Below are 13,469 nucleotides of genomic sequence, written 5' to 3' on the forward strand. Positions count from 1 at the left end.
CTTACCAGATCTACCAGCATTGTTTCTATTTTCATGGCTTAGGTTCCACTATATAAATACAATGTAAGTCACTGCAGATACTTTATGACAATTTGTGGAAATAAAGCAAAATTGAGCCACTTACACAAGCAAATCCAAACATTTTTTCCTGTAAAAAGTTTATATTTTTTCAAAACCTTACATATGGTGATCCATGAAAAAAAGATTGATTTTACTTCCTATTTTGTCATGAAAATCTGTAGCCATGGTAACATAATAAAAATATATATCAATTTTCATAACAAATTTTGGGTGCTTTCCCAAAATTAATTGTCAAAAAACAGGTTTTCTAAAATATCAGGCACTTAAAAACTGCCAGAAAAAGTAAGCGGGCATGGTATTATTGTAAAAAAACAAATAAAAAGTGTACCTTTTCCTGCTCATTTGTTCATGATTTTAATTCTTAAACTTCGTGCGAAATTTTGCATTTTTGAAAAACAGCCAGTTGGTGCAGAGAAGAGAACCCAATCCTGTGAGGATCTGAATCTTTCCAGATGACTTAAAACATACATTTTACACCTCTTTACCTTCACAAGTATTGCATCTATTTACATGTATGTACGAATGCTCTACTACCCATAATCCATATTTCCACCAAGTTTCACCTTTTATTTTTAAGTTTTACAAAATTAGACCAGGTCAGTTTTGTGTATGAAATAGAGCACCTCAATCCCATTTGTATAGTGCAACCTTACCAGATCAAACGAGCATTGTTTCAATTTCTATGGTTTACCAGATCAAACCAGCACTGTTTCTATTTTTATGGCTTACCAGATCTACCAACATTGCTACTATTTAAAAAATAATAATAAAATTTTCATCCTGGATTAGCTTTTCATTGACTGTTTACCATTCCATTGTTAAAACCATAATATGTCATCGCTGTCTTAAACCATATATGCATTGTACACGTATGTATGTTTCAACAAGATACAATATATGAGTGGTTGAGTATTAATAAAATACATACATGTTCGAGTTTTGGTGTTGGTATTAATAAGACAGGTCAGCCCCGTCAGCCAGATATTAGCTTCATCTGGAGTATTTGCTATTAAATCCATAGAGTCAAAGTCATCACCAAATATGATAGAGAAAGCACATTCATCCTGATAAATTCCTGCTATTTCTTTATTTTTCAAAGCATCTGTTGTTTTCCCTCCTCGAACTTCTTTAATACTAGCCACAGAAACTGAAATAAAAATCATTTTTCAGGTCAGAGAATATTAGCCACAGAAACTGAAATAAAAATTATGTTTCAGGTCAGAGAATACTAGCCACAGAAACTGAAATAAAAATATTTTTTTCAGGTCAGAGAATACTAGCCACAGAAACTGAAATAAAAATTATGTTTTAGGTCAGAGAATACTAGCCACAGAAACTGAAATAAAAATTATGTTTCAGGTCAGAGAATACTAGCCAGAAACTGAAATAAAAATTATGTTTCAGGTCAGAGAATAGTATAAACTAACAACTGTTTTCTGACTATAAACATTGACTAATACACAAATAAGTACATGTATATTATTAGAATCTTGGGATTTAGATTCCATGATTTACTTGAGTTATGATTTTGTTTACTTCATTCCAGTATCTTAATTAAAGTTAACAACAGACCCTATGTGCTTACTGTGGAATAGTTGATAAGCATGCTCGTCAACTTACCACTAAAAGGGTCTATTGAAGTTATATCTTTGGAACTTGTACATGAAGATTCAACAAACCCACACAGACTATGTACATGTATACCTCTCTCTAAATCAGTAGTACATGTACTTCCACATAACTCATTATCAAATCAATGTTTACATGTATACTAAAACCCCATCCCCCATAATTATTATTACTGGTACTGGTTAATCAATGTTCTACCTGTCATTGGGGAAGTAGAACATCATAAACAACTTTCCCACACCAAACTTGCACTTGCCCCATGTGATGGGATACACAGGCAAATGTGCCACATATGATAATCATATGGTGCTCGATTCATATGATAATCATATGGTAATCATATGACAATCATATGATAGTCATATGATTATCATATGATTCTTATATGTTAATTTTGGCTTGAAAACATATGATTATCACATGTTTGTGAAAAACATGATTATCATATGGTGAACATGTGATTATCATATGTAAACAAAAACATGATTATCATATGGTGCACAATTTATATGATAATCATATGATGTAAATCATATGATTCTCATGTGTAGCACATTTACTTATGTAGTGGAAACCTAAAACAATGCTCCCACATCAATATACTGTTCTCAACCCCAATCAGTTCTACTTCCAATATACATGTACTTACTAATACATGTACATGTAAATGTTTATCAATTCATTACTCTCCACTCAAGCAGTAATTAACTAGGTAATAAATGCAACAAAAGATGTACATGTATCACACTTAATGTATTAGGAATATGCTACAATGTACAATGTAATTAGCACAATACTAAAACAAAATTAGCTACCATATGGTATATAAACAAGCTTTGTAATATTGTCAATCATACCTACAATATAAGTACAAATGAAGAGAGAAATATCTTGTTCTGTCTTCAAGGTGAAAATATGACTGTAAAGGTCTGTGCAGGAGAACTACAAAATTAATGTTATGTCCAGTTCCAAAGTTATCATTATGCTTTCAGAATCCTATTTCTATTTTTCAAGTCCCAAAATTAATCCTGAATATATTTGAAAGTTATCATAAGAGTACATGTACCATACTAATGTATGTACAAGGACTGGTTGACAAATTATTAAAATTTTGATTGATATGACATTGGCAGTTAGATACAGGATGATATACTACAGATGTTAAAGGTTAAGCTCCTCAAATTTAATATATTGTATGATTTAAAGCTAATTCTACCATTGCATTATTGTGTAGGGCAAAATGTAAGAGTGGACTCAATCTTAGATGATAGGGAGTGTGAATGCATTCATGAAAATGGTACAATGTACATGTACTTCAGGGTGTTCACTGTAATTGACTGCCATTAATCATAAATTTTTATGAAAGACCTGGGAATGATACATGGATACTAAAGGGAGAATATCTTCTCCTACTAGGGGGTTTAAGGATATAGAGTATACTAAGGTTGTATTTTCATCATTGAATGTAACTACTACAGTCAACGTTTCAATGGTATTTTCTCAGATCCTACTTCAAAATTTGACTAGTTTTCCTCCACAGGGTCAATATTATCTTTTACTCTTATTAATAAAATCTGTTTTTCAGGAAAATAAGAAATGTTATTCCATAACACTTTTCCAGACCACTTTGTAAAAGAAAAGGTGCCATAAAGAAATTTAAGAAGACTATCTCAGCTTATCCCACCTAATATATTATTCTCTAAAAGTTAGAGTAAAGACTTCAAATCATGAAGACAAAGACGATTTAAGTAAAGCAATATTTATAAACCAGAAATCCCATCAGTCAGAATTAGTAATGGTTTCCAGGGATCATCCTGTCAACAACAGAAAAAGACAGATGGTTCTTTGGAGAGTAGTTTGCATCAAATAGACACCTTGATAATGAAATATGGTTTGACTGCCTTGTCAGTAAGATTCAAACAAGATTACAGACAACCTTACAGATATCTCTATTATGGTGGGGGAACATAGAAGAAAATATAAATCATCATGACAAATGGGGATGTTTCTGCAGGGTTTGAAACTCCTAAAAATACAAGGCTGTCCAAAGGTAGAAAATACAACATTATCAAGAAAACAATGCAGCACTTTACTAAAGTTTTCAGAATGGACTTAACATTGTTTTTATCAACAATATGACCACAAATTTTGAATCCTGGTACTGCTAGTCTAGGTACATGTACATGTATGTGTACAAAACAATGCTAGTAAAAGATAAACCTTTGATCTAAAAAAAAAAAATGTATCAAAATATGAGGGATGGGAGCTATTTTCTACGTATAAACTAAATGTACATGAAAGTTTAAGGTTTAGATCATCTAATGATGTTTATAGCCAAACATTCCAGGTCATACAAACTGGTAGGTATACTAGTTTACATGTACAAGAAGAAAAAGAACTGTTTCTTCACCAATAAAGGGCCCATAAACGGCATGATTACAATACATTTTTTTTTACATACAACAGTTTTGTTTGAACTTATTTATATATGTTCATATAAATAACATATAATATCAACAGTTAATTTACAAACTAAATAATTGTACCATTTTTTGAGCTTTTACTTGCATTGTGAGTAATACATCATAGTATTTAGTTATTGTACTGGCACACCTCAGTTTCATTTACAAAACTGGATTATGATAATGGAGATTATAATTATGATCATCAAATTATTATATGAATAAAGAATGTAAACGTATATTCACTTAAGGGCATATCTATTTGCAATAGTGAAAATAATGCATTAAAAAAAATAAATAAATAAATAAATAAATGCAGTGGACATAATTCTCACTAGAAGCCTCCTTGTGCGCAGTGCAGAGAAGCAAGTCTTTTGAGTTGCTTCAAGACAAAGGACACCAAGGGACGGTGCTCTATGCTTCAAGTATGAAAATTAAGGATCAAATTTGCATACACTGGGCTTTTAATTACCCAAAATTCTTACATTACATATTACAATATAAGCAGAAAAAGATATGGGAAGATATTAATGATAGATAAAAATAATAATAATAATAATAAATACACGTAACATATACAAAAAGAAAAAAAGAAAAATTATAATTTAAACACCACTTGATATAACAAGATCACTTAAACCAGATAAAATAATAGAGTTTTCACAATTTAAGATCCATATCAATTTGTTTTCATCACTGAGGTTAATAAAATATGGACATGTAGATATTATTAACTCATATAGTATATCTCTCTCTTTTTTTATTTGATGAGCATGAAAAAAGAAAATGTACTTCATCGTCTACTTCTCCTGAGGCGCACCTGCAACATAATCTATTTTGTCTAGGAATACCATGATAACGCCCTGTTTCTATCTCTAGTCTATGAGATGAGATGCGCAGCTTTGAAATTTTTCTCCTTTGCTCAAAATGTACTTGAGATAAGTATTCTCTAGCCCAAAATTGTTTTTAATTTTAGCATATACATTAAGTTTGCCTTCACTGTTCTTCCTCAAATTTCTTACCCATGTCTCTCTATAGTGCTGAGAAAGGATCAGTTTAGAGATTCGTTCGAATGAGAATTGAGTCATGTTTGTTAGACTATCTTTTATATCTTGAACAATGTTCATCAAGTATTTTATTGATCCATACCATGAGGGTTTATTTTGTCTAAACAAATTTTTAGATTCTGCATAGGCCTGTTGAAGTAATGGAAAGTCCGACTGTAAAATTTCTAGTCTATACCAACATTTTATCATCAATTTGATAATATCAAAGTGAAGTGGAAAGCGACCTAGTTCTGACAATACTGCTAAATTTGTTGACCTTTTATGAACACCCAAAATGAATTTTGAAAATTTTACATGAAGTGTTTCACATATAAGTCTTTGGTATATATCATCGAGTGGTAAAACTTCCTTTTTAAGTCTAGTTTTGTATGAGTTAAAATATCCCCATATCTCAGCACCATATAGAAGAATTGGTTTGATGGTATGATCAAAAACTTTAATAGAAGCTTTTATTGAAGGATTTAAAGATAAAAAATCATTTCTAAGCTTGTGATATGCTTTCAATCCCTTTTGATATAACTCATTCTGAGCAAAGGAGAAAGTGCCTGAGCAACTGAATGTAATGCCAAGGTACTTATAATTGGACACACACTCTGTGTGAATTAATAAATAAATAAATTATATTTGATGAGTCTGCCTGCTTTGTTGAAAGTCAAAATCTTAGTCTTTGAGGTATTAATATTTAAGCACCAATCGTTACAGTATAAGTATAGCATATCTAATTTAGCCTGTAAGCCTGTTACTGAAGATGACAATAATACTAACATCTGCATACATTAAACAGTGGAGTGGGCTCGAGTTCATGTATACTGGGTCAGGAGTATTTTTCAAGTAAGCCGGCAAGTCGTTTATAAATATTTTGAATATATTTGGACTCAAGTTGTCCCCTTGTTTTACTCCCAATTTTACTTTAAAAAAATCAGTTAACTGGTTCTGAATTTTAACACAAGACTTACTTAGACTGTACATACTTTTGATGATATTATAAAATTTTGACCCAACTCCACTTTTTAATAGTTTTATTTTAATACCTGTGTGAATGACAGTATCAAAAGCTTTTTGAAAATCAACAAAGCAGGCAAACATCATACCATCTTTTACATTACAATACTTATCTATTAAGGTTTTCATAATAAACATATGGTCAGATGTTCTGGCTTTTGGTGTAAATCCAATTTGTGTGTACATAAAATATAATGTTTATATCATTATCTCTATACGTACATGTATGTACTTATTACTTGTATTTGGTGGTCCAGCTTTAAAGGTTACATTCAGGAAATAGCCTCTTTGTATTGATATTTTCAGTACAGCCTCAGTAGTGTATACTTAAAACAGTAAAGAGTTCAGTTGTTAACTTGATGTACTTTGATGGTTGTATAATCCACTCTAATCAGGGCTCATCATCAATTTATTCAGATTAACAGCAAAGACAAATATCACTATGAGACCAATAGAGCAAGGACATTCAAAATTGACTTTATTCTGTTTACTGGCAAGGTCACAACTGACTGACCATTGTAAGTGAAAATTGATAATATTTTCAGTATACCAACAGAAAATCAGGCATTTAAGCGGGTTCATATTTACTTTCAAGAGTGAAATGTCCTGTACTATTTTCTGCTTCCCAAGTCCTCAATAAGAGTAAATGTATAATAGGTTCAGGATTTAGGTAAATGAAAATTTGAAGGTCCTGCATCAGAATCCTGGACCTTAGACCAGTGTCCTACACCAGAATCCTGGACCTTAGACCAGTGCTAATTTGAACCACTGGCAGTATGAAAAATAAAAGTCTTCTTGTTAAAGTTAAAAAGTTTTGTTACAATGATTCTTATCATATCACTGACTTGTTTCACATCCAAAACAACTACCTACAATTGTAACTAGAGTTTGTAAGAATGAACAAAATTTAATGTAAGAAAGTAATCAATTGACAAAATTAAACAAAGGTGGAATCATTAAAAAAAACAACAGATTAAGAACACGTCTTACAACACACAGACAGACAAACAGCACACACTTCACTTAAAAAAACAACTCCCTCAGAGCATTTACAAGACAATTTTACCCCACCACACATAATAATGTATAAAAAACATTAACTTTGTCAAAAATAGCATCTGCACTGACACTGAACTTGGTCTAGAATACATCAAAACACACTATCCATGTTACTTTGTACATTACAGATGAAGCTAAGAACCATGGTCTGCCAAGCATTTCTATACAGCCACCATGGTCTGCCAAGCATTTCTATAGAGCCACCATGGTCTGCCATGCATGTCTATAGGTTAGAGCCAATCTGGGATATTGAAGTTGTTTGTCAAGTCAATGCACTTTTATTTTCTTTATACTGTGTTTCAACAATGAATTTCAAAAGGGAAAAAAATGCCAAAATGAACAAACAACAATGGCTTTAAAGTGAAGCAGGCAACTTCAAAACAATTCTACAGTAGTGACTTTACCACAAATACCACATACATTGTACATGTACATACAAATGTACATGTGTTTTTCACACATAAGTACAAATTTATATGTAAAACATGTACATGTATACTATTAAAATAATAATCTGGCTGCTCATCAAAAGTACAATAAATGATACCATGAGATTAATGAGGAAGTAGCTAAGCATTTCAGACAAATAACACATACAACAGTCAGAAGAGGAAACAAGCCAACCAAGTACCGATACATCCAATCCATGACTTAGTACATTTTATGTTGTCAACAACAAGAGTGAATTCCCCAGGGAACTGCTTCTTGTTTTCTTGGTAACATAATATGTTGCCTAATTTGAAATAATTCCCCTTGGGAATTGTCTGACAACCAGTGATTGATACAAACAAATTCTCTTTGTCGCCCATAAAATCAATTAGTTGACCACTCTGGCTTTCAACAGAGGACTACTTATTGTTTATAACATTTCTGGCTTAGATATGTGCCAATTTTGGATATAGGTTTTATTGTATTGAACATTTTCTTCAATAAGTGTGTACACTATACATATGCGTTTGTAGCATTTCAAAAGTTCTCCGTTATAAGATACTTTGTAGAAAATTTTGTTTTTCATCAATTGTTTTCAAATGATAATTTTCATACACATACATTTTATGTAGGTCAATTGTCTGAACCATTTTTAGGCTTATTAAAAAAAAATGTTCATTCCATATGAATTTTTTTACCATGCATGTACATGTATAGTGTAAGAAGCACATAAAAAGCAGATCTTAGAAAATGAATCACTTAAACTAATGATGCAATGGACCACTGTACTACAATGTACCTCTTGTAACAATAATGTAATGAATCACAGTACTACAATGTACAATGTACCTCTAGTACCAATGATGTAATGGATCAGTGAACTACAATGTACCTCTTGTACCAATAATGTAATGGACCACTGTACTACAATGTACCTCTTGTACCAATGATGTAATGGACCAGTGTACTACATGTACAATGAAACCTCTAGCACCAATGATATAATGGACCACTGTACTACAATGAACCTCTTGTACCAATGATGCAATGGACAACTGTACTACAATGTACAATGTACCTCAAGTACCAATGATTTAATGGATCAGTGTACTACAATGTACCTCTTGTTCCAATGATGTAATGGATCACTATACTACATGTACAATGAACCTCTTGTACCAATGATGCAATGGACCACTGTACTACAATGTACAATGTACCTCTAGTACAAATGATGCAATGGATCACTGTACTACAATGTACCTCTAGTACCAATGAAGCAATGGATCACTGTACTATATGTACAATGGACTTCTTGTACCAATGATACAACTGATCATTGTACAACAACAGCTGTCCCGAAGCACTATTCGGCATATACAGTTATAATGAATCAGTATGTACATTGCACATTTATGATATCAATGCACCTCTTTCAAAGTTTTTTTCTAAATCTTACAATTAAAAGTGGTGGAGTGATGGGGGAATTTACATGTAATTACTTATCCAACAATAAAAAAAATCTTCAAAGGTGTTTTGGATATTAATTCAGATACTAAGTGGAACACAAACCTTACTAATGAAGTCATGCCATTATAAAATATGCCTTGCCTTTAGTAACTAACCCATTATTAACTATGATGGAAAACTAAGTTTAAGTAACTTTTGTAAATAATTCTCTTTCACTTCAAAATAATTCAAAATTCTAATGATACATTGTATATATACATGTTTGTACCTTGGTGATAAACTTGAGTTAAGAACTAAGGTACATGTACATGTAAATATTAAAAGAATAGGTACAGTGAATATGTCCAAGAGACAACAGCCCCACTGGGATGAAAATGTCAGCCCAAGGCATGTACATGTAAATGTATATACACTGAGTATTTCCAGACATATGCATGATGTGTATAGGCTCTTAATTTTCATGTTTGTAAATGTACATGTTAATGTAGTAACAAACTTCAATATCAAATTGAAATTAAACCAGAAATTAATTGTCTGATGAAGATTGCACGTCGAAATGTGCATGTGTTTTCCTCATTTTCCAGGGAAGCCTCATCCTCCCCAATATTATCCAAATTTTCTGATTCTCCATTAAGAAAGACATCCGAACATTTCTCTATCACTTCATCTGCATTTTCTCCTTCCTCCGCCATCTTTCACATTTCCTGCTTAAGATCAATGATTTCCAGATAAAGAATGCATTAAAAGCATTATTTAGAGGAAATTTTATAATTCCATTAACTCAATTTAATTCTTACATCCCTTATCAATAATCAGAATCAATGCATTCAGCTTTCTCCCGGTGTTTTCATTTTTGTTTTGCTTACGATTATTAGTGTACATGTATATATAAATACCAGTACATGTATTTTCATCTTAACATGCTATTTGCACCCTTCAAAAATGCCCCTAATATCCTCATGGTATTTCAATTATGAGGTATATTATATAACATTGTATATATACATATTTTAATGTAATCATCCACTGTGAAATTTACATTTTATTTGATTACATTAGGCAAGTTCCTACCTGCATGCAGTAATCTTTTATACACAGTACAAACTAGTTACTTGTACTATGATATGATATTACCAGAACTTCTATATCATATTTGTCAGAGTTAAATTAACATGTAATATAACATATTGATTATATTATCAAGGAAAAAAATAGATTGTAACTTTTACGTATTAAACATGTACGAAAATGTACATGTAACATACAAATATTCTATTTTTAGTTTAAATAGGAATCACCTATGCATTTTTTCATGTAACATATCTATACATTATTTTATTTTTATGTACAATATTTAATATTAACAAACATTGGTTTCTGGAATCCAATTTCATTTCATTATACGTATTATATATATTTATGAGTACAAGGTTTCATACTGATTATGAAGTAAAGATGAAGAGGAAATAGACAAAAGTGTACAAATAAAACAAGCAATAGAAAAGGGGAACTTCTCACTGATCTCTAGGAAAAAAAAAACAGTCCACAAAGTTGTACCTAACAATATGTGTACATGTACAATAGCTACATGTAGTGTTTTCTCATGGATTCAAAAGGGGCAACTTGACATGTCCTCCATGTTCTTTAATATGTATTCAGGAATACTTTCGTATACATTAATATAAGATTGACCATATATAACTGGTACTTATAGACATACTTCTGGCTTTATGAGGTTTTTTGGAGGTTGGTTGCCACCGTATCTCTGTCATATCCGGATTGAGGGTAAATATCCTATGATACTGCCGACTGTTGGAACGAACTTTTATCAATTCGCTACCATTCTGCATATATGAGAGACAGTCTTGAGCTGCAAAGATTAAGAGACTGTAAAAATACAGTGTACATTTAAATGTAACCCTGCAAAGAATGCATTTATATGTATGTGTAAGTCACAAAATTTAATCTAAAATATGAACAATATCATCGATAGCCACTTAATTCCAATAAATAGGTCTGAAATTTCAGACAATTATGATGAACTCTTACATGATTTGCATACATGTACTGTACATGCACATAAAATTCCAATTTCCTGTTTTCCGTGGCAAGTGAAATTTAGCTTGGAAAGTTACAAATGTACATTTGTTAATTTTAGGGATAGCTTTCTATTCCGCAAAAGAAAATTTCTATTGGTAAACTTTTCATGTGGAAAACAAAAAAAATTGAAAGTACAAATTTAACAAGTTCATGTAGACATCATCACAGGTACAAAAAAATGTACATGTAGGACAAAAATAAACAAGTACATATACATTGTAAGAATATGTAATACGAACAAAACACTTAGAAAAAAAAACTATATCATGATTCACCATGACAAGGGGAAAATGATGCCACTATACATTTTGTAAGTGAAATGCAGAAAATGCTCAGTGGCAGACTACAAAAAACTTAAATTATTATACACGTCATAGATTATGTGTATGGAACCTTGTGAAACAATTTGAAGAAATCAATTAATACACACATTCATGTAGTGTACTTAACGTACATTTATTAATGTACATATACTTGTATGGTCAATTAAAGTACATTTACATGTAGGTGTACATTAAGGTCATAACCCCTAAATTAATCCTAATCTGACCTATGTGTGTTATCATACATGTATAAATGTACAATTCACATGTACAGTACAAGTACATTGGTACAAATTTACATGTATTATACACTTACATTTGAGTTATGAAGTCAAATTTTATGAAATGATCGTCTCCAATTCTTAAACAGTTTGAGTTATTATCTTTCATAATATAGAACCTTGTGGTAAAATGTTATCAAGATCCACCCACTAATTCTTCAAGATATTGCAAGAAAACCATGGACATGTACACTGTGTTTCTATGGACAACAATAATAGTGTCATACCATTATGCTGCTAATAACATACATGTGTATGACCACCCTAAGACTACTGGCAACAGCATAAACTACAATTAGTATACATACTACATACAGTACATGTACATTTTAGATCTTGCCATAGACACTAAGCAATTATTGCCAATTCTACTCATCCAAACTTTCATTGAAAATTGTTGTACGATTGCTCTTTTTTTTTAGAGTAAAATATAAGAAATCTGTTAGATGTTCTGTCTTCTATTTTGTGCAAAAATCCATTGCTGAGAACTACTCTGTACATGTACACTGTCTGCCTACAGCCAGTACAGGCTAATATCAAGTACATGTCTGCAGTTCTTAACTACCATTTTTTTTTGTTTTAAACAAAATGCTTGTATTAACATTGCATACCAACCTGTTGCAATTTTCCTTTCAGTAGGCATGCTACTGAAAGAAACTGTTTTCTTCCTGGGTGGTTTCCTACTCCCCGACTTATTCATAAAACTACTTTTACGTGGAAGTATTTTATCTGACACTGAATTTTCCTCATTTTCCAGGGAAGCCTCATCCTCCCCAATATTATCCAAATTTTCTGATTCTCCATTTAGAAAGACATCCGAACATTTCTCTATCACTTCATCTGCATTTTCTCCTTCCTCCGCCATCTTTCACATTTCCTGCTTAAGATCAACGATTTCCAGATAAAGAATGCATTAAAAGCATTATTTAGAGGAAATTTTATAATTCCATTAACTCAATTTAATTCTTACATCCCTTATCAATAATCAGAATCAATGCATTCAGCTTTCTCCCCGGTGTTTTCATTTTTGTTTTGCTTACGATTATTAGTGTATTACTGCAGCAACCACAACTTGCGAGTACGGATCGGACTGTAATTATGGATACGGTGATTAAATCGATATGGTCAGAAAGTTTCCGGAGTATTCCTAAGCGAATATTTTTCACGTTATTTATAATTTTAAATGCAGTATGGTGTATTTTAAATTGGTGATTGATTGATTGACTGATTAGGGTTTAACGCCCGAGCAGCAATATTCCAGCTATATTCATACGATGAACATGAACTGAATAATAAAATGAACATGAAATCATGCCAAGACAAACCGCTCCAAAATCCAACTTTACACCCCGCTGAGATAACAGATACATTAATGACCACATCTGTACTATCACGTTACCAAAGATAATTAGTGCCTGGAGGGGACATGGAGAAACGTTTGAGAGACTGAATACTTGTAATAATAATAAGAAGAAGACCAAACCGACAAAATAGAATATGTTTTCCCATTTCGTTTTGGGAACATAATAATAGATAAATAAAACCTCGACTTGACTCGTGTGCCTC

General features: G+C 31.7%; 1 protein-coding gene across 1 annotated transcript in view; it reads right to left on the minus strand.

The window, feature by feature from the left end:
- Nucleotides 1-12,976, minus strand: part of LOC148608881 (inactive phospholipase C-like protein 2) — an 86,344-nt gene extending 73,368 nt beyond the window's left edge. Inside the window, exons 1-3 of the mRNA XM_088542455.1 lie at nucleotides 12,519-12,976; nucleotides 10,920-11,069; nucleotides 1,010-1,228 (exon numbers count right to left, since the gene is read on the minus strand). Of these exons, the coding sequence (XP_088398581.1) occupies nucleotides 1,010-1,228; nucleotides 10,920-11,069; nucleotides 12,519-12,768 (619 nt within the window). The 5' untranslated portion in view covers nucleotides 12,769-12,976. The remainder of the gene's footprint in view (nucleotides 1-1,009; nucleotides 1,229-10,919; nucleotides 11,070-12,518) is intronic.
- Nucleotides 12,977-13,469: the final 493 nt, after the last annotated feature.

The sequence above is a fragment of the Perna viridis genome, chromosome 8, assembly GCF_037379345.1.
Source record: "Perna viridis isolate PV_CMFRI_1.1 ecotype Kerala chromosome 8, ASM3737934v1, whole genome shotgun sequence".
NCBI classification, from domain to species: domain Eukaryota; kingdom Metazoa; phylum Mollusca; class Bivalvia; order Mytilida; family Mytilidae; genus Perna; species Perna viridis.